Here is an 18722-nt window from a genome sequence, read left to right on the forward strand (position 1 = left end):
CCGCCAACAGACAGCATCATGGGGAATTCTCTGAGATGAGAACCTGTATAAGCCAGAGCTGTGTTTTATGCTCAAGACTCAATACTTAACAGGTGCCATCAGGTAAAGAAATGCTTTGCCCTGCTCCCAGCCCATCTGAACGTCCCATAGGCGAGAAACTCCACAATGACCATCTATAGCCCTGTCACATGGCAGAGAAGAGGCAGCCAGCACCCAGTCTCAGGTCTGAGCTCAGCTGTGCTTTGAAAGGGGCTGTCCAGGTCCTCTGGGACCAGCAGTGCTTTTCTGCCCCTGTTTAGGGGATCCAAAGCTGGTGACGCGGAGCCCAGGGGCTTGGGGGGAGTGCAGATTCTTACCCTGAGTGCTAATGGGGAAATCTGTGGCCCCAGCACTTTCCAGTCACAAGAAGGCCTGCTTGAACCCGGGGGAGGGGGCTGTCCCCCACTTCCCGGAGCCTGGCTCCCAATGCTGTGTGTATTCATACCTTCCTGCAGGGGAAGTGAGTAGGGCAGGGTGACAGCTTTCCACAGGAAGCGGCCATTCACCACAGCACTTGTGCTGTGTTCTGGCGGATGTCAGGTCGTTCAAGGCCTTCCCACCGACTTTGGAGGGCAGGCTGCAGGGCAGTGGTGTGTGCTGTGTCACAGTGGCGTTCTTCTTTTCCTGACTGGATTGATGGCTCTGCAAGTGGTCTTTCTGTGAGAGCATCACGCAGCGGGCACAGGTCCCCCACTTGCCTACAAGGGACTCACACTGGTGACTGGAGGCAGCCCCACCGCCGCCGCCGGCCCAGGTAAGGAGGAACCCACCATGGCTCTGACAGCCACTTAGGGGCTGGAGGACCCCCGGGGAGTCGCTCTGCTTTTCTCTAGCGGGTCCTCAGGGGAGCTCTGGTACTTTGGGTGCCCTGGACAGTGAAGTGAGCATCAGCGACAGCATATGGTGGGACAGAACCCTGAAATTTCCATGCCATCGTCCCTGGGCCTATGAGGATGCTGGGCTTTCCACCCCATTTCCTGTGTCTTTCTCAAACCTGAGAAACTCAAGTCCCAGCACCCACAGGCTTTCCCCAAGCTCCCCAGCAGGTGGCGCACACTTCTCCGTTTTAGCCCAGACTCCTCAAAGCCCACTCAGGCCAGACAGGATATCAGGATAGATTGTTGAGGCCTGGGTGGAATCTCCATGTTCTCTTCCTCATGATCCAGTTCTTCCCTAGAAGACCAGTCAGTGAATTCTATCTTATGATGTTGTTCTGAAAACCACCAAATTCTTTTACAGCCCTGGGTAGCTCATACCTTTCCCATAACACATCCCAAGACACTGCGGTAGGTCAACAGCTTGAGTTCACAACTCACATGAACACTCTACCCTTGTCAGCTGAACCTTACAGGAGAGGGTGCTGCTTCCGGGACCCTTGGTCACTAACCTGCCCTGGGACTCCAGTACCTGGACATAAAGGAACAGGGGAGGGCAGAGGGGTGGGGTGGATACCAGTGAAAATGTTTGTGCTTGTTTTTAGTTGTTTGAGGGAGCACAGGCGCACACTGGTGCCACAGGACAGCTGTGGAGGTCGGAGGACAACTTTCTGAAGTAATTTCTACCCTTCTACTTGGTGTGAACAGCCTCTTGTTTCTGCCGCACCGTGGCCTGGCTGGCCCCACAGCTTCTGGCCAGCTCTCCCATCTCCACCGGCTGCCTCACTGTGAGCACGGCTGGCATTACAGATGCAGGCCAGCATCTCCAGATTTTCACTCGAGTTCTGGGCCTCAAAGTCAAGCTTGTGCATCAGTTGCTTTGCCCCGAGTCATAGCTGCCAGCCTGGTACCCGAGAATAAGGAAGACAAAAAGACTGTCTCTCAGAAAGCAGCTCCCTGAGCTGCGTTCTCACTGCTGGGTAAAATGAAGCGTCGTGATAAAGTGGCTTGGCTGCTTCTAGACGAGAATGTTCATCGTGTGCGTTTGCTTCTGCCTTTTTCTCCCTGAGTAATGCCTGCCCCTTGTCAGCCGCTGCCGTGGGCACACTCCGATCTCCCATGGCCTCTGCACCCACACTGTGGGAAATTAGCAGAATTTTCCTTTTGGAGGAGAAACCTCCGTCCATTCTCGCTCTCCCGACTGTGTGTGCTCTGCAGGCTCAGCAGCCACATCTCTTCACGTCCATCACACGCTCCTGCCCTCCCCCTTCTTCTCCTAGGCTGTTGTCAGTCTCTCCTGTTTGGTCTGTGATTCATTTTTGGGTCTCCATCGCCTGCTCCCTGTCTCACCTCTGGGCATTTGTTCATCTCTACCAACAAATTGGTCTCTTAGCGGGACATATGTCTCCTGTAGTCTGTCGGATTTTTCAGAAACTGATTCAGAAAACGTCCCTGCTAGTGTTGATGAGTTTGGTTGTGACCGCCACATTGTACACATGCGAGGGGCACTGAGAACCAAGTCAGGTTCTAACTGAAATCCTTCAAAACAGAACAGACCCCCAATGCAGTCTTATCTTTGAGTAATTCTTTTGGGGGCACAGTGGTATTTTTGTTTTGTGAAAGCATGAACTTAGAAATCGAAGCACAGTTCTCTGGGTTGATTCTGGAGAGACTTCCAGCGATCAGTACTGGCTTGTGTCTAAAGCATGGGACAGCGGCATCGTACAGAGGGTTCCAGGGGGGAGATGACCTCCCCATCTCCCCACTGGCTGAGAAATCCAAGAGCCGACGCAGACAAAGGGAGCCATTTGGGGAGAGTTAGCATAAGGTAAATGTATGGCTCTGGGCAGCTCATGTAACTTTAATAAAAATTCCAGTGGCCTGTCAATAACAGCACAGGGAACACAAGACAAAAATGGGCATGCAGGAAACCTGGACATGATGAGTGTCTGCAGAGGATCGTCACGGTGGGGAAGCTCAGTTTCGTCAACACTGACACCATAGCCTTCACATTCCAGTCTCCGACCTTCAGCAGAAACAGCGTTCTATGACTTGAAGGATTTTCATAAGGACTAGGCCATAGCTTACAGTGATAAGAATGGTACCTAAGAGATGGTCACGAGAGGGCTGCTCTTCTCTGGGTGCAAGGAAGAGGGTGGAGAAGAGTTCGGTGGGAAGAAGAGGTGGAGGGGGGAGTGAGGAGGTGGACAGGCAGAGCAGGAAAGAGGAAGAGAAGGGGGACAGAGGAGGAGAGGGAGATGTCTTAAGATATTCTGAAAAATGTGAAAAGACTTGATGGGCTTTTATGAAGAAGTCCGAGAAAAGCCATTTTTTTCTTTGCAAAATAAAATTGTGAAAGACAAAATAGCAGAAGCGCTATGCATAGCACATAAGCCATGCCATGCTTTCAATTCAGTCCATGACCAGTCCTGTGTCCAGAAGGGTGATCAAAATGCAGTGTGCCACCATGCAACACCTATGGAGATTTGGGGGTTTCCTGAGATACTGGGGTAAGCAAGAGCTGACTTGATCCACTTAAGAGTTAAACCGGGCCATATCTAGCTAGCAGGAAATGTGTGCCCCAGATGAACTGTTCAACAGGAGTGCCAAGGGGTACCTATGAGGATTACCTTATAGCATTCTTTGTTGTGAAAAAATGATTTCAGAACAGTTTGGATGTCTATTAATAAAAAATGAACAAGATGTTGCAAAAATGGCATATATGTAGAAGTTTAACATGCAAAAACAGGACTGAGAATTATCTAAAGATGTAAATACATATGCAAGTACTCAAACACATAAAAGTGTCAAAATACTGATTGCTGTGAAGGCCAGAATGAGAGAATGAGACAGGAGATTGGGAGAAAAACAACCAAACCGAAACCCATGAAGTACATCTGTGATGTTTTAATTTTTAACCAGATGGTGCAACTGCAGGAGACCAGCAGACCATTTATGTTCGTTCGGTGCAAATGGCGGCTACTTGTTTTTTATTCTTATTATTATTCTATGTTTATTCTAAGATTTATTGTTACTATTTATCTATTTTTTAAAATTCTATTTTTTCATGTGCATTCCTTCAAGTATGAGTACATTTTAAAACTGTAAGCTTTTAAAACCCAGCTGACTAACATGAGCCAAGAGTTCACGCGGGGTGGCTGGTGTCACAGGCTAGCCTTTCCTACTGAATGCTTCTCTTCATCCCACCAAAAACCAGCGACACGACATTACACCACTTTTGGACAGGATATTTATGCCGTGGTTGCTCCAGTTTCTGGCTGAATGTGCTAAAATATAAAAACCATGATTATTTGACAGAGCAGGACCTCAGAGCCACGCAGGGAAGATGCTTGGTTAAACTCCCAGTGGGAATTTGATCTTGTCCTGAGTGTTGGCTCTTTCCATCATGGTACGTGGTACACACACTCTCTCCAGGCGTGTGGGGGGCGGAAGCCTTGTCAGCCCCTCCTGCCCTCCTTCCTCTCAGGCCAGTCCTCAGAGGAGTGGCCATCCTCCATTCTATCCCCCCAGGGAAGCATGTTGTATTTGCCTCTTTGCCTCTGGAACATTTCTGCATGCTGGAAATGCCTGGTACTTTAAACAAACAAAAATGTGTTATTCATAGCACAGCAATTATTTTCTCTATCCTGGCAGGTTCATCTATATGGTTCAGATTTAGTTTGTTTGTATGTTTTTTAAGTCTAGTTCTTGCCCATAGAAGAATGCTTCCCACATTTTACACTTTCAGCTTGGTGGAGATAATCAGTCTATCCGTAGCAGAACAGCTGCTTTCCCGTGAGTGAGGGAAAGCAACAGCACACTATGCTGCGACGAGCCTGCCTCACTCCGGCCAGTTACTTACAGATGTGTGAACAATGCTGGGAGAGTTAGCATTGGAAATGACCGTGTGCGGACCATTATCCTGAGTCACCTGAGTCCAAGTGTCTTACCAGTTCCCATGTGGACCTGACTTTAACTTCTTGCCTGTTTTGGTTCCAGAAGAGAATGGAAGGCCTTCAGAAGAGCACATATGGAACTATAGTTGAAGGTAAGAAAGCACCAAGGTCCTAAAGAGATTGAGAAGGGGAGGGAGTCACTGTCCCTCATCCCACCACACAAAAGGTTCAGACACTCAGTTAAGATCAAGAAGAAAGAGGCAATGCTGTTTTTTCCCCATGTCTCCAAATCTCTTACATACAAGCTGCTGTTGTTTTCATGTACACATATGCATACATACATACACACTCAGAGACACACATACACAAAGACACATATGCTTTCAAACACACACATGCTCACATGTGCGTGCACAAGTACACACACTCCACTGTGTCACTCTCCTCCACACAATATGGGGAAACATGACTCTGACATGCACTCAGAATTAGAAGGGTCTGGAACTAAATAGTGACATAGTTTCTCCTTTTTCTTATCTGAAAAGAAAAAAGAAATGAAAGAAAGAAAAGAAAGGTCCCCTAAAGGGATTGTTTCCCCCAAAACACTAAGGGAAAGGAAAAACCAGCACAGAGTAAAAGGAATAAAATGGATTTTTGTTTTCTGTGATACTGAGAACTGAACCCTGGGCCTCATTTGTGTCAAATGGGCATTCTACCACTGAGCCACACCCCAGCTTTCCCCCAAATGATAGAGTTTTAGGTGTCTACAGTGCACTTAGAATTCATTTGGGCTCATAAGACAGCCCCAGATCCTCGTCCCTTCAATGCTGGAGATTTGAGCTCTTGGCTTCATGGTGTCCCTCCAGCATTCCTTTTGTTATGGGCCCTGAACCACACCCGGCTATAGATGAAATTCTAAACGGTCTTATTAAATAAGAAACACAGAGACAAATGCAGAGTTAAAAGCCCAGAGATCAAGGCAGTAGTCAAGAGCTAAGACCACGTTATCTTACCACTCACTGCCGTGCTTTCCCTGAGAAAGAGACCGTCTCCTGTGTCCTGTCTTTTTATTGTCTTTCTATTCTGCCTTCTCATTGGCTCTAAACCCAACCACATGATTTCCTCATCACTGCCTGTCTATATAGACCTCCAGGTCTCTGTGGTTGGTACTGGGAATAAAAGTTCAGGTCACCTTGCTTTGGATGTGTCCTTGACCACAGAGACTCTGCCTGCCATGTGATTGGATTAAGGGCATGTGCTACCACTGCCTGACTCCCGCTTATGGCTCGCTGTGACTTCTGATCTCCAGGCAACTTTATTAACATACAAATACATTTCAGCACAAATAAAATATCACCATACCCGGCCAAATAGATGACCTTTTTAGCATGTCTACTTCTAAGTGTTTCTAACCATCTTCTCTTCTACCCTTCGTCAGTGGCCCACTCTGTATCATTTCCCAACTTTGACCTGGTATTAACTGTCATTGTCCCCCGTCTCAAATCCCACTTTGCTTCCTAGGCTATCAGCTGGCCCTGAGTGTGAGTCACTACAGCTCGTCCACCTGAAATAACCTCTGGGGGCACACGCTGAGCACATTTACACAGCATGTCTGGAACATTGTGGGTAAAAGAGGTGACTCTGTTTTGTCACTTATGACTTCTCATCTCTGCCTCTTCTAAACTCAAACTTATTTCACAGCCAGTTTTCTGGGGAGATACCCTGAGCATCCTCCAGGGGAGAGTACAGGGACCTGTAATTCAGAATTGACATATTTGTTGTGAGCCAGATGCAGCAGAGCCTCTCTTTCCTGTGGCAGTCCCACCCCCTGCCCATGTGTTCTAGAATGGGCTCCCAACAGGGACTTCATGAAAGCCAAGAACCACCTAAAATTATAGGCAAACAGTTGGGAAAATTTGAATGACACCTGTTTTTCTGGGACTGAGGACCATTGATTTCAGGAGACATTTGCAAAGACCCATGATGTCAAAGCCCAAAGAATCGCTAAGTGAGGCACAAACCTTCTCTTGTCCACAGGGAGCAGGGGCGTCTACCATGCAGCAGAATCGTACTGGCTGAGGATCCTCCTGGTGGGCAAATCTGGCTGTGGGAAAAGTGCCACAGGGAACAGCATCCTCTGCCGACAAGCATTCGAGTCCAGGCTCAGAGCCCAGTCGGTGACCAGGACCAGCCAGGCAGAGATAGGCACATGGAAGGGAAGGAGCTTCCTAGTGGTAGACACACCCCCCATCTTTGAGTCAAAGGCTCAGAACCAAGACATGGACAAGGACATTGGAGACTGCTACCTGCTGTGTGCCCCAGGCCCCCACGTGCTGCTGCTGGTGACCCAGCTGGGACGCTTCACAGCCCAGGACACCATGGCCGTGAGGAGGGTGAAGGAGATCTTTGGGGCAGGAGTCATGAAGCACATGATCATCCTCTTCACCCACAAGGAAGACCTGACAGATGAGACCTTGGATGGGTTTGTGACCCACACTGACAACCACAGCCTGCGCAGCCTGGTCCAGGAGTGTGGGAGGAGGTACTGTGCCTTTAATAACAGGGCCTCAGGGGAAGAGCAGCAGGGACAGTTGGCAGAGCTCATGACCGTGGTGAGGAGGCTGAAGCAGGAGTGTGAGGGCTCTTTCTACAGCAACGACCTCTTCCTTCAGGCCCATGTGTTCCTTAGTGGTGACAAGAGTGAGCATCAGGAAGCCTATAGGTGCTACCTGTTGAAGGTGAGGCAGGAGGTGGAGAGGCAGAAGCGCAAGCTGGAGGAGCAGGAGGGCAGCTGGGTTCTCAAGGTGCTCCTCAGAGGCAAAGAGTGGGTAGCTTTGCATGATGGGATTTGTGCTAGTTTTGTGTTGGGCATAGCAATCCTCATTGTTATTTTTCTGCTCATGTTTTACAGGGCTTATTAAACTTTCCCCCCACTGCTACTTTTTCCTCAAGAAATGTTTATGTGACCCTAGGTACATAGGCATATAAAATAGGTTACAAGTCAAACATAAGAAAATTGAAATGAATTTTTGGTACACACACACACACACACACACACACACACACACACACACACACACACAATTTACTGCTTCTGAAAGATTAAAGCATATTTGCCCTGTTCATATTGTGAGGAGTTTTAGTTAGATAGGATGAATACATTCTGGAGACCTGTTACATAACATAGTGAGCATTCTTAATTTTACAGTTGATAAGAACATAGATTTTAAGTGTTTTCACCACAAAACGTAGTTTTGTGAGCAATAGAGATGTTAACTATTGTGAGTACCTGCATCGCACACTATTACTATGTACAAGTTGTGTTGAACAACTAGTCCTTGACAACACTGAAGAAGTGTATGGCATGTACAAAGAAAGTAAATAAGAAAATTAAAATTAATGAATGTATTATTTTTCTTCAACTTCAAAAAAAAGCATATTTGCACACTAGTGAGGTGGATATGCTTGGGTTTTGTTTTGTATACATAAGTCTTGAATGAATATTTGATACTGCAGGATAGAACATCTCAAACATTTTTCAGGGTCAATTGATATTTTAATTTTACAAAAATAAATTCTAAGAACTGCATTCACTAAGTCCATAATAGAAAGTGGCAATAGTCTCGAATCTGAGTCACAGTGTTTTGGGCAGTGTTTATTGGTGTTGCATGATATGAGCAAGACAAAGGATTGGTGTTTTTTGGTCAGAACCAAGGTTGCTGTTTCATCATAGAACACAGGGAAGTGCGGTCAGAGACATTACAGATTCATTACTCCTTTGATTTCAAAATCAGTTTTAGTTGTTGTGTGTTCAGAATCCCTTACTGTTGCTAACTTTTTCTCCTCCTCCACATGTTCAGCTTTGTGGCCCCACATGGGGGTCACAGCCTGTGGTCTAAAGAAGCTTGGGTGTAGTCATCTAGCTCTTGGGCAGGCCAGGGTGGTGGGGATCTTGCCTGGCTGTTTGCTCTATTTTTAAAAGGTCTTATTAATAAAAAAAACTTTTGAGCCAGATATTAGGGTAAATGTTGAAACATCAGAGAGACAGAGGAACAAGTCACAGCCATGTCTCACCTCGCCAACTCCACGAATCCTCTGTTTGCTTCTGAGTCTTCAGCCGAAAAAGCCTCAGCTGAAAGAACTTAGTCAAAAGCCTAAGCCAAAAAGCTCCAGCCAAAAGAGAGCCTGACTGTTTGCTTCTGTGTCCCCAGCTCAAAGACTCTCATGAAAAACCAAGCCAAAAGGCTCTCTCATGAAAGGCCAAGCCAAAAGGCTCTAGTTCCTGTCTCCTCATACCTTATATACCTTTCTCTGCCCAGCCATATTAGTTTATTCTTAGTGCTGGGATTAAAGACGTGTGATTCCCAAGTACTGGGATTAAGGGTGTGTGCCACCACTGCCTGGGTCTGTTTCCTTCCTAGACTGAATCAATCTCATGCAATCCAGGGTGGCTTTGAACTCACAGAGATCCAGATGGATCTCTGCCTCCTGAGGATTCAAGGTGTGTGCCACCACTGCCTGGCTTCTGTGTTTAATTCATGGCTTGTTCTGTCCTCTGATCTTCAGGCCACTTTTATTAGGGTTCACAATGTGTCACCTCATGGCTGCTGCTGTCCAACAAGCTAGTCCAGGTGTCTTCACCTGGCAGCCGTAGAGGAGCCAAAGGAGCAGACAGGCCACGTTGCTTAAGAGCTCTTGGAAGTTTTGCTTCCTGGTCCTCCAGAGCAGAGTGTCCTCCACTATGTGTGTCATAGTGTCACAGTGTCCTCCAGATCCAGACCCACCGGCTATATTTTACTGGGAAAAGCTGAAAATCTCCATTCTCAAAGAGGAGGGGATTCAGAGATGGGAAGGGTTGGGGTATGTATTGCAATCTACGCAGGGATCATCATCACATGGTATCAACACTGGCTAATTGTGGCACAGGAGCTATGATTGGTGCTTTTTCCCATTCTTCCTTCCTATGGCCAAGAAACCAATGCCCACAAGAACCTTTCAGATGTGGCCCTCCACTGTGCAGCTCGGTAAACGCTGATGGGAACGACCCTCACATCTTGTCTTAGATCATCTCAGACAGTGTTCGAGTAATAGTCTTTCTTTCATCCTGGGATTTTGTTTTCCACACATGGGGAACTGTCTTTTTTTTCTCCTGAGTCTTTATTTTTATTTTTATTCATCTATTTATTTTACATCACAACCGCAGCCTTCCCCCATCCTCCCTCCCAGTCACCCCCTCCCCACCATGCTGCCCCCACCTCAGAATCTCCTCCTCTTCCATCTTCATGGGCAGTTCTCCCATGAGTATCAATAAAACATGGCATATCAAGTTGCAGTAATGCTAAGCACCTCTCCATGTACTAAGGCTGAGCAAGGTGACCCAGTATGAGGAGTAGGGTCCCAAAAGCCAGTTAAAGAGTTGGAGACAGCCCTTGTTCCCACTGTTAAAGAAGCCCCGGAAGAAACCAAGCTACACAACTGTGACATATATGCAGATGGCCTAGGTCACTATGAGGAAATATCATAAAGCTTGTATGTCACCCCTACTTGGCTCTCAGTTGGAAGAAGGAAAAGTCATTTTTAAATACAAATCAGAACAAAATACATCCTTCCCTATAGGTGCCCCAAACCCATACTTTGTGTGCCGCCCTGGATTCCATTAGCGGGGTGGCTGTTGGAAGCAGCTCACAGTTCTTTTCTGAAACTCTTATTTCTCCTCTGGGGGCTTGGGAGCCACAAAGGGTCAGAATGAGGAGTTCAAAAGATTGTCGTCCAGAGGCAGTGAAGAAGAGAGACCAAGGGAGGCACTTGCTGGAGCTCCTTGTTGTCCAGTCCTTCCAGATGGTCATTTAGACCCAGAGGCTGTTTGCAGACCCTGGGGGCAGAGGTGACAGCAAGGGGGAGCCCCTGTGAGTGGAGCAGCAGGAGAGCAGGCACGGGATGATGGGGCTCTATGCGCTTAACTGTTGGGGGCCCAGTCTGCACTGAATTTTGTTTCTTTGATGTTCTAGGGTTCGGAAACCAAGACCAGGAAAATTCCCAACTGAGAATTGTCTTACTGGGAAAAACTGGAGCAGGAAAGAGTGCGACAGGGAACAACATCCTTGGAGAGAAAGTGTTTCCTTCGGGCATTTCTCCAAAATCCATCACCAAGGTCTGTGAGAAAAGGGTGAGCACCTGGGATGGGAGAGAGGTCGTTGTCGTGGATACGCCTGGTGTTTTTGACACTGAGGTACCAGATGTTGACACAAGAAAAGAGATAGCAAGGTGTGTTGCCCTGACCTCCCCAGGGCCTCATGCTCTGCTCCTGGTGGTCCCATTGGGGCGCTACACTGCGGAAGACCATAAGGCTACACAGAAGATTCTGAACATGTTTGGAAAGAAGGCTAGAAGATTCATGATTCTCTTGCTCACCAGGAAGGATGACCTGGAAGACACTGATTTCCAGGAGTACTTAAAGACGGCTCCTGAATTCCTTAAAGAGCTGATCCGTAAGTTCGAGGATCGCTACTGTTTGTTCAACAACAAAGCATCAGGAGCTGAACAGAAGGACCAGAGGACACAGCTGTTGACCTTGGTCCAGCGCATGGTGATGGAAAATGATGGAAGATGCTTTACCAACAAGATGTACAAAAGTGCTGAGGAAGAGATTCAGAAACAAACCCGGGAGAAGCAAGAGCGTTACAGGGAGGAGTTCGAGAGAGAGCGAGAAAGGATAATACATGAGTATGAAGAACAGATTAGAGATCTGAGAGATCAGCTGGAGAGGGAAAGGAGAAAGGCCCAAATGGAGAGGGAATTCACCAGAGCAGAGGCCTACTATGCAGAGAGGAAGCAAAATGCTAGGCAGGAAGTTGAGCACCAAAATACGATACTTGAATTAATCATGAAAGCATGGGAGGTTGCTCAATTTGTCTTCAATCATTTTATGCAAGATGACTAGACCTAGTCTATAAGACTATACCTCATCCCTATTTTCTGCATCCCTGTCCCCCAAACCCTGCCCTGCAGGACTCACTCCTCAATGTCCAAATGCTTTAGCTTCCATCTTCCAGGACTAAGGAATGAACTATTGGTTGCCTTTGACAGTTGGTAGATGTTCAATTATCCAAAAACTGACCCATCCTCAATCTGTGAAACGCCAAGGCAGAATGTATGAATGCTTGCCACCCCTGTGTTCCTCCTCAGAGCAAGCCAGCCAGGAGCCCCTAGAAGATGACTATGAGATGTACCCACTCTTCCTTCTCAGGATTCTTGACAATGGTCTTCACCTGCAGCTTCTACACATTGCTGCTCACTTTCTGGACAACAGTCTTCTATGTTTTATTAGGAAGTTCAGTGCTTTGCATGAGGTAATCTTCAGACAGAAATAGATGGCTGTATAGTTCTCAGTGAATGTCGGTTTGTTTTATTACATGTTCGTAAAGAGCCTCAAATTGTTCCCTATCTGCCCTTTGAAGACAAGGCAATTCTCCCAAGTCCAGTAGTTCAGGATGAGCACAAATTAGCAACTTCACAGACAATTTACAGTGTTCGCTGTGTTCGAGTGTACCTCTAGAAGCTCTCATCAACCTTTTAACCTGTTTGATGAAGTCAGCTCTCTCCTTGGGAAATGATCTGACTGCCCCAACCCCACCCCGTACCCCAATACATCTAGCTTGTTCTGCTTCTGCCCCACCCAGCTAATTTGCTTATTATTGTTACAATAAACTTTTCAGCTGCTTCATACTTGTTCAGAATTGGAATCTGTTTTGTCTTGGAGGATGGTGCTGCTGTTATAGCACAGAAATGAATTTTGTTTTACTGGTAAAAGTTTAAAGTGTTTTCCCAGCCAGACTTAATCTATTGCCATGACATCTCCTCATCTTCTGCTTTGTTTTCTTATGCATGTGGGTGCATGTGCATATATGTATATGTGTGTGTATGTGTGCATGCATGTTTGTGTGTGGTCAGAGGACAAGTTGTGGGAGTTTGTTCTCTTCCACCATGTGGGTCTCTGGGATCAACCTCAAATCCTCAAATTTGGTAGAGGATCACCTTACCACAGAGCCTTTTCACAGACCCTCTCTTGGTAGAGGACCACCTTAACACAGAGCCTTTTCACAGTCTCTTGGTAGAGGACCACCTCACCCACAGAGGCTTTTCACAGTCTCTTGGTAGAGGACCACCTCACCCACAGAGCCTTTTCACAGACCCTCCCTGCTTTGTTTGAGACAGAGTCTCTCATTGAAATTTGGATCTTAGCCGGGCGGTGGTGGGGCACGCCTTTAATCCCAGCACTCGGGAGGCAGAGCCAGGCGGATCTCTGTGAGTTCGAGGCCAGCCTGGGCTACCAAGTGAGTCCCAGGAAAGGCGCAAAGCTACACAGAGAAACCCTGTCTCGAAAAATAAAAAAAAAAAAGAAATTTGGATCTTGCAGGTTTTCATACACTGTCTGTGAGGAAGCCACGGATACTTGTTACCCCAACAAAGCAGAGTAAAATCCTAGTGTAGCATAAGGTCTCAGAAGTCTACGTGTCCAAATGCTCACCAAGGAAATGTTACACGGCAGTGCTTCAGTTATGGGGAGTTTGAGGAAAACACTACATATATATATATTTTTAAATTTTGTTTGTTTTTCGAGATAGGGTTTCTCTGTGTATCCTTGGCTGTCCTGGAACTCACTCTGTAGACCAGGCTGGCCTTGAACTCAGTATCTACCTGCCCCTGCATCCCATGTGCTGGAACTAAAGACATGTGCCACCACACCTGGCTCCTAAGTACTTTCGTTTTTATTATAGAAGAAAGATGTCCCATCAAGTCACAAAGCAAAATCTTTGGCTGGTTGAACACTATAAAATGTGCAGTTTTGGTTGGTGCCAGATGGGAAGTGTGGCAAGAATCCTGCTGGGAGAGAGGCAGTAACCCTACTGTGAGAAACTTTTCAATGTCCCCTTGCTCAGGAAGTTTAGCTCTGGTTCTGCCCTGTTCCTGGGCTGGCCCGGGAAACCACTGAACCCCATTTCTTGCTTATATTTTTACTTTTCAAAAGCAGAGACTGGATTGCTCTCCCTTTGGGTCCCTGGTGAGAAGAAAAGGGGACACGTTTTCTTTCTCTTTCCATTTTGTAGGCCCCAGTGAAGGCCTTCTGGCAGGTGCAATCTTTGGTGGTCTCACTGTGCTGGCCCTTTCTGGGGTACTTTTCATGTAGGTAAAAAGAGTGAGATACTTAAGCACAGGATGGCTGTGGGTCCCTGCTGTGGACTCTCATTAATGACTGGAGAGTCGAGTCACGTGCTAGGCAGAGCAATCAAGTGGGTAAAATGATCCTCTCCCTTGCTGATTTAGTCCTTTGTGTTAATCCAGTTCTCACAGACCCCCTAGGGAGTGTGTCTCTGATGTCCTGCTATTTTCTAGTTTATTTGAAGCAGGGGAGATGCCTTTTCTTTCGTCCAGCACAGGACCTCAGTCTCAGTGTAGACATTAGAAATGGTACAGAAATGCCACATCAGTCACACCTGGGGATGGGTTTGGACAGTGCATTATCAGCTCTTGGCCCACACTTGATATTTCAACAACTTCCGGGTACCTGGTGAATGTATATGACAAATCCTGGATGTTTTTGTGAAATGCAGTGTTCACTTCTTAAAAAGACAGAAAGTATACAGTAGTGATCATCTTCTAACATTAATGTAAAACATTGATGCAGATTTAACAAAAGATGGCAGCCTTCTTCGTGAGGGCGTTTTGTTTAGAATGGACTGCCTCTATTAGGGCTTTTCCAATTACTCTCACTAACCCCACCAGCTTCCCTCACTAGGAGCTAACAGTGGATACAGCGGGTCTGTAGGCGGTCAGTATAGAAGCAGCCCTTGTCCCACAAGGAAAGGATCCAAAGGCTAGAGCCACAGAATCAATTAAACAAACATGTACCTAAAATCCAGTTTTTCCGGGTGTTGCTCCAGGAACTAAAAAGCCCACAGGGCCTTCAGCTCTTCTCACTCAATGCGGGGTGGCTCTGTGTGCATTTCCTTATTTCAAGAACCCACACCCCTTTAGTTTCTCTAGGTTTGGTTGATTTCTCTCTACCCAGGGTGTCTCTGTAGGAGTCTGGCCGGGTACAAGCTCTGTGTGGTGCGGAAGCAGACTCACTCTGACGGTTAATTTCTTGACCCATCCTTGGCCACTGTGTAGAATTAACAAGACTACAGCGGTTCGATGTAAGAGGCCGCAGAATGAGGCTGCAGCTGGCTCCAGAGTGAGGGGCGGAGCTGAGTCACCGGCTGGGCATCCATTGTACTACTAGTCTTCTGTCCTTACCACCTTTTGCTCCTTCCTTATTCGCAGACCCACACTGTTGCCTAGAAAGCAGAGTGTCCACATTTGTGGGCTGCATTCCACAGGGTTTCCTGTGGCTGGCAGCAGCCGTATGACCTAGAACATAAGCAGAAGTACTGTGGGTTTCTGCATTTCCTTTGCCTCGGTAATAAAGGCTGTATTCTCTCGCTTCTCCTGGTGACTCAGAGGCTGGAAGTTGCTTTCAAAGAATGCTGAGTAGGAAGGAAGGGAAACATGACTCGTGGTGCTAAGCTTAGCCCCAAACAGACACAGAACCTCCCGCTGTCACGTCGAAATCAGCACCTTTGATTGCCAGGCGACTGTAGTGAATTATCTCGAGGTATCAATGTGATATGCCTAGGCTGATGGGGAGCAGTCCCCACATGCCATAGGGAATTGTAGAGCCCTTGTAACACAAAGGATATTTCCTGAGCTGAGGAACTGAGACCTCTGTGTTGACTTCTTAGAGCCTGAAGACAAGAAGCCTCACTGGAGAGAGACAGAGTGTGGTCTGAAGAGTTCATCTGACTCTAGAACATACACAGAGAACTGCAGGACAGTTAGTGAGGCTACTAAGACCCCCTCCAGAGAAAGCCTGAGATCCTCACATGGAAGGGCAGAGAATGTACCACCACCACCACCATATAGAGCTGCAGAGAATACACACCAACATAAAGACTGCAGAGAATGCACATCACCACCATAAAGAGCTGCAGAGAATGCACACCAACACATATAGAGCTCCTGTGCAAAGAGGTCTTGTGAAACCCGGGTTCCCACCCTACATGCCTTCTAAGCACCTAGCCTTCTCGAGCGGGATCCTGTCTTTCATAGACCCCCTTCCCTCTGCTCACCCTTCCAAATGATCCTCCTGCAGAGCTCATTCACACAAGCACACCCTCCCTTCACCCCATCCACACACCTATCAGGGTAAAGGAGGTTCATGGAAGTATAAAATATCCTCTGCTCTCTAATATTCCCAAAGCTAGATCTAGACTGGGTGATGGAACCCAGAGGAAAAAGGGGAGGTAACCAGAGATAACCAGCCTCATGGGGAAGGGGGTACTGCTCTTTCTTGTCCAAATCCATGCAGATGGAGACACCCCCCATACCCTATAGCCTTGGGGTAAGGTTCTCCTAGGCCAAAGCTGACTTCTTCAGTTCTTATCCCAACTCCACTCATTCTGACCCACAGGAAGTGTCCATGAGAGCTGTTTGTTACAGCTCAAGAGAATCAAGTGTCATTTTAATTTTTATTATTTATTTGCCCTCTCTCTATAGAGCTCTCTCTATAGACCTGCAGAGAATGTACACCACCACCATATAGAGCTGTAGAGAATACACACTACCAATATATACAGCTGCAGAGAATGCACACCACCAACATAGAGGTCTATAGAGAATGCACACCACCATCATGTAGAGCTGCAGAGAATGCATACTACCAACATATAGGGCTGCAGAGAATGCACACAACTACCATATAGAGCTACTGAGAATGCACACTACCATTCACTATATAGGCTGCGGAGAATGCATACTACCAACATATAGGGCTGCAGAGAATGCACACTACCACCATAGAAAGCTGCAGAGAATGCACACCACCACCTATAGAGCTATAGAGTATGCATACCACAATAGAGCTGCAGAGAATGCATACCACCACCATAAAGAGCTGCAGAGAATGCACACCAGCACATATAGAACTGTAGAATATGCACACCACCATAGAGAGCTGCAGAGAATACACACCACCAACATACAGAGCTGCAGAGAATGCACATCACCACCATATAGAGCTGCAGAGAATGCACACCACCAACATACAGAGCTGCAGAGAATGCACACCACCACCATATAGAGCTGCAGAGAATGCACACTACTAACATATAGAGCTTCAGAGAATGCACATCACCACCAACATAAAGACTGCAGAGAACGCACGCCACCACCATATAGAGCTGCAGAGAATGCATACCATCATCATACAGAGTTGCAGAGAATGCACACTACTATATAGAGCAGCTCAATAGGTCAATTGCATTAATTTAAACAGTGTCAAGCATTTACTTTTAATCTGCCACCAAATGCAATGGGTGAGCACTAGGAAAGAATAAAGGTTTTTGTTTGTTTGTTTTTGAAAAGAAAAATGTCCAACTTTCTCCTGCTATCTCAATCCTAATCTGTATTTAATCCTGCCATTCAGGTTGCTGCCCATGAAGCTGCATTCTTTCCAGGCACCCTCTGACTGACAGTGGCTCCTTTTAAGCTCCCTCAAAGCCTTCTTTCTAGAGAGGCTCTGATTGGCATAGCAGGACTTTAGACACAACTGTAGGACATCTCTGTCTCCTTCCCATCTTGTCAGCTTGTCCTGCAGTAGTCCTTACCCGCATGACCACTTTCACTGGTGAGACTACAGCGCACCTTCTCTTTGCTCAGGACTTCCCCTCCTTTTCCCTCCCTGCTCAGTAATGGAATGCCTCCACACCATCTGCAGATCCAGCGTGTCCTTGGACTGTTATTACAAAGTGCAGGCTTATCTTCAATAAAGACGTGTGTTTCTGGTAGATGATTGTCTGGGGGTATCAAGACACCAGATTAGTAGTTCCCAACTCTCAGTGCTGAGGCTACCTTGGGTCAGAAGGAGGGGATCAAGGCAGTAAGAGCTGGGAGCCAGGGCTGAGGGAAGAGTCTGTTTCCTGTTTGGGAAAGTCAGGACAATACAAGGAAGTGCACATGCTCTGTCAGGTACTTCCCAGCAGGGTTCCAAACCAGGGCCATCACTGCCATTTGCCAAGAGAAGTGATTTATGATGTTGTTGCCTGTGCTAGGGAGGTTAGGAGTTCCTCTTCCTAGGCAGACAGAGGAGACTGGATCAGGCCTGCAGATGAGCAGCTAGCAGGACCCAGGCCACATCTTCTGAGTCCTGACAGTCTCCATGCTGTCCCTCCCACCCCATTCCCACCTTCCCGGAAGGGAGCTCAGCCCTGCTGCACTGCTGAGGGGGAGAAGAGGGGATTGGGAGTCTGTCCCCGCCCCCCCACCTCCTGTTAGCTTCCCATAAGCTGGTCACGCTCCAGGCCCTTTCCTGAATCCCACGGACGTTCACGTGCATCTGAGGCACCACAGCCTGTACAGTTAGCTAAACTGCTTCCTTTAAGAGGTCTGAGCCAATGTCATTTCCTTCTTTTGTTGACTGCACTTTATCTGTAGGCGCATCTCTCCAGGAAGACATCCTGTGCTGAAGAGGTCTTGTGAAACCCAGGTTCCCACCCTACATGCCTTCTAAGCACCCAGCCTTCTTGTGCGGGATCCTGTCTTTCATAGACCCCCTTCCCTCTGCTCACCCTTCCAAATGATCCTCCTGCAGAGCTCATTCACACAAGCACACCCTCCCTTCACCCCATCCATACACCTATCAGGGTAAAGGAGGTTCATGGAAGTATAAAATATCCTCTGCTCTCTAATATTCCCAAAGCTAGATCTAGAACTGGGTGATGGAACCCAGAGGAAAAAGGGGAGGTAACCAGAGATAACCAGCCTCATGGGGAAGGGAGTACTAGTCTTTCTTGTCCAAATCCATGCAGATGGAGAC

At 47.2% G+C, this 18722-nt stretch overlaps 3 protein-coding genes across 8 annotated transcripts in view; all 3 read left to right on the forward strand.

The window, feature by feature from the left end:
• The window catches only part of LOC114700098 (GTPase IMAP family member 7-like), a 70160-nt gene that overhangs the window by 26236 nt on the left and 25202 nt on the right, over positions 1 to 18722 (forward strand). The window lies entirely within an intron of this gene.
• Positions 214 to 8811, forward strand: LOC114700136 (GTPase IMAP family member 3-like). 6 transcript variants are annotated; one of them, XM_037203710.1, is made up of 4 exons: positions 214 to 793; positions 1279 to 1325; positions 4914 to 4962; positions 6848 to 8811. In XM_037203710.1, exons 3-4 carry the CDS (start codon positions 4920 to 4922, stop codon positions 7729 to 7731), a joined length of 927 nt encoding a protein of 308 aa, XP_037059605.1. In that variant the 5' UTR covers positions 214 to 793; positions 1279 to 1325; positions 4914 to 4919; the 3' UTR covers positions 7732 to 8811. The 6 variants fall into 6 exon arrangements, with proteins under 6 accessions (XP_037059605.1, XP_028735476.1, XP_037059603.1 ...); XM_028879643.2 differs by lacking the exon at positions 1279 to 1325 and adding an exon at positions 1520 to 1590; XM_037203708.1 differs by lacking the exon at positions 1279 to 1325 and having other exon boundaries at positions 216 to 793.
• LOC114700135 (GTPase IMAP family member 4-like) lies at positions 10761 to 12535 on the forward strand. Its single transcript, XM_037204302.1, has one exon. The coding sequence runs from the start codon at positions 10761 to 10763 to the stop codon at positions 11748 to 11750; it is 990 nt and encodes a 329-aa protein (XP_037060197.1). The 3' UTR covers positions 11751 to 12535.

Source organism: Peromyscus leucopus, chromosome 3 (genome assembly GCF_004664715.2).
Source record: "Peromyscus leucopus breed LL Stock chromosome 3, UCI_PerLeu_2.1, whole genome shotgun sequence".
Lineage (NCBI taxonomy): Eukaryota > Metazoa > Chordata > Mammalia > Rodentia > Cricetidae > Peromyscus > Peromyscus leucopus.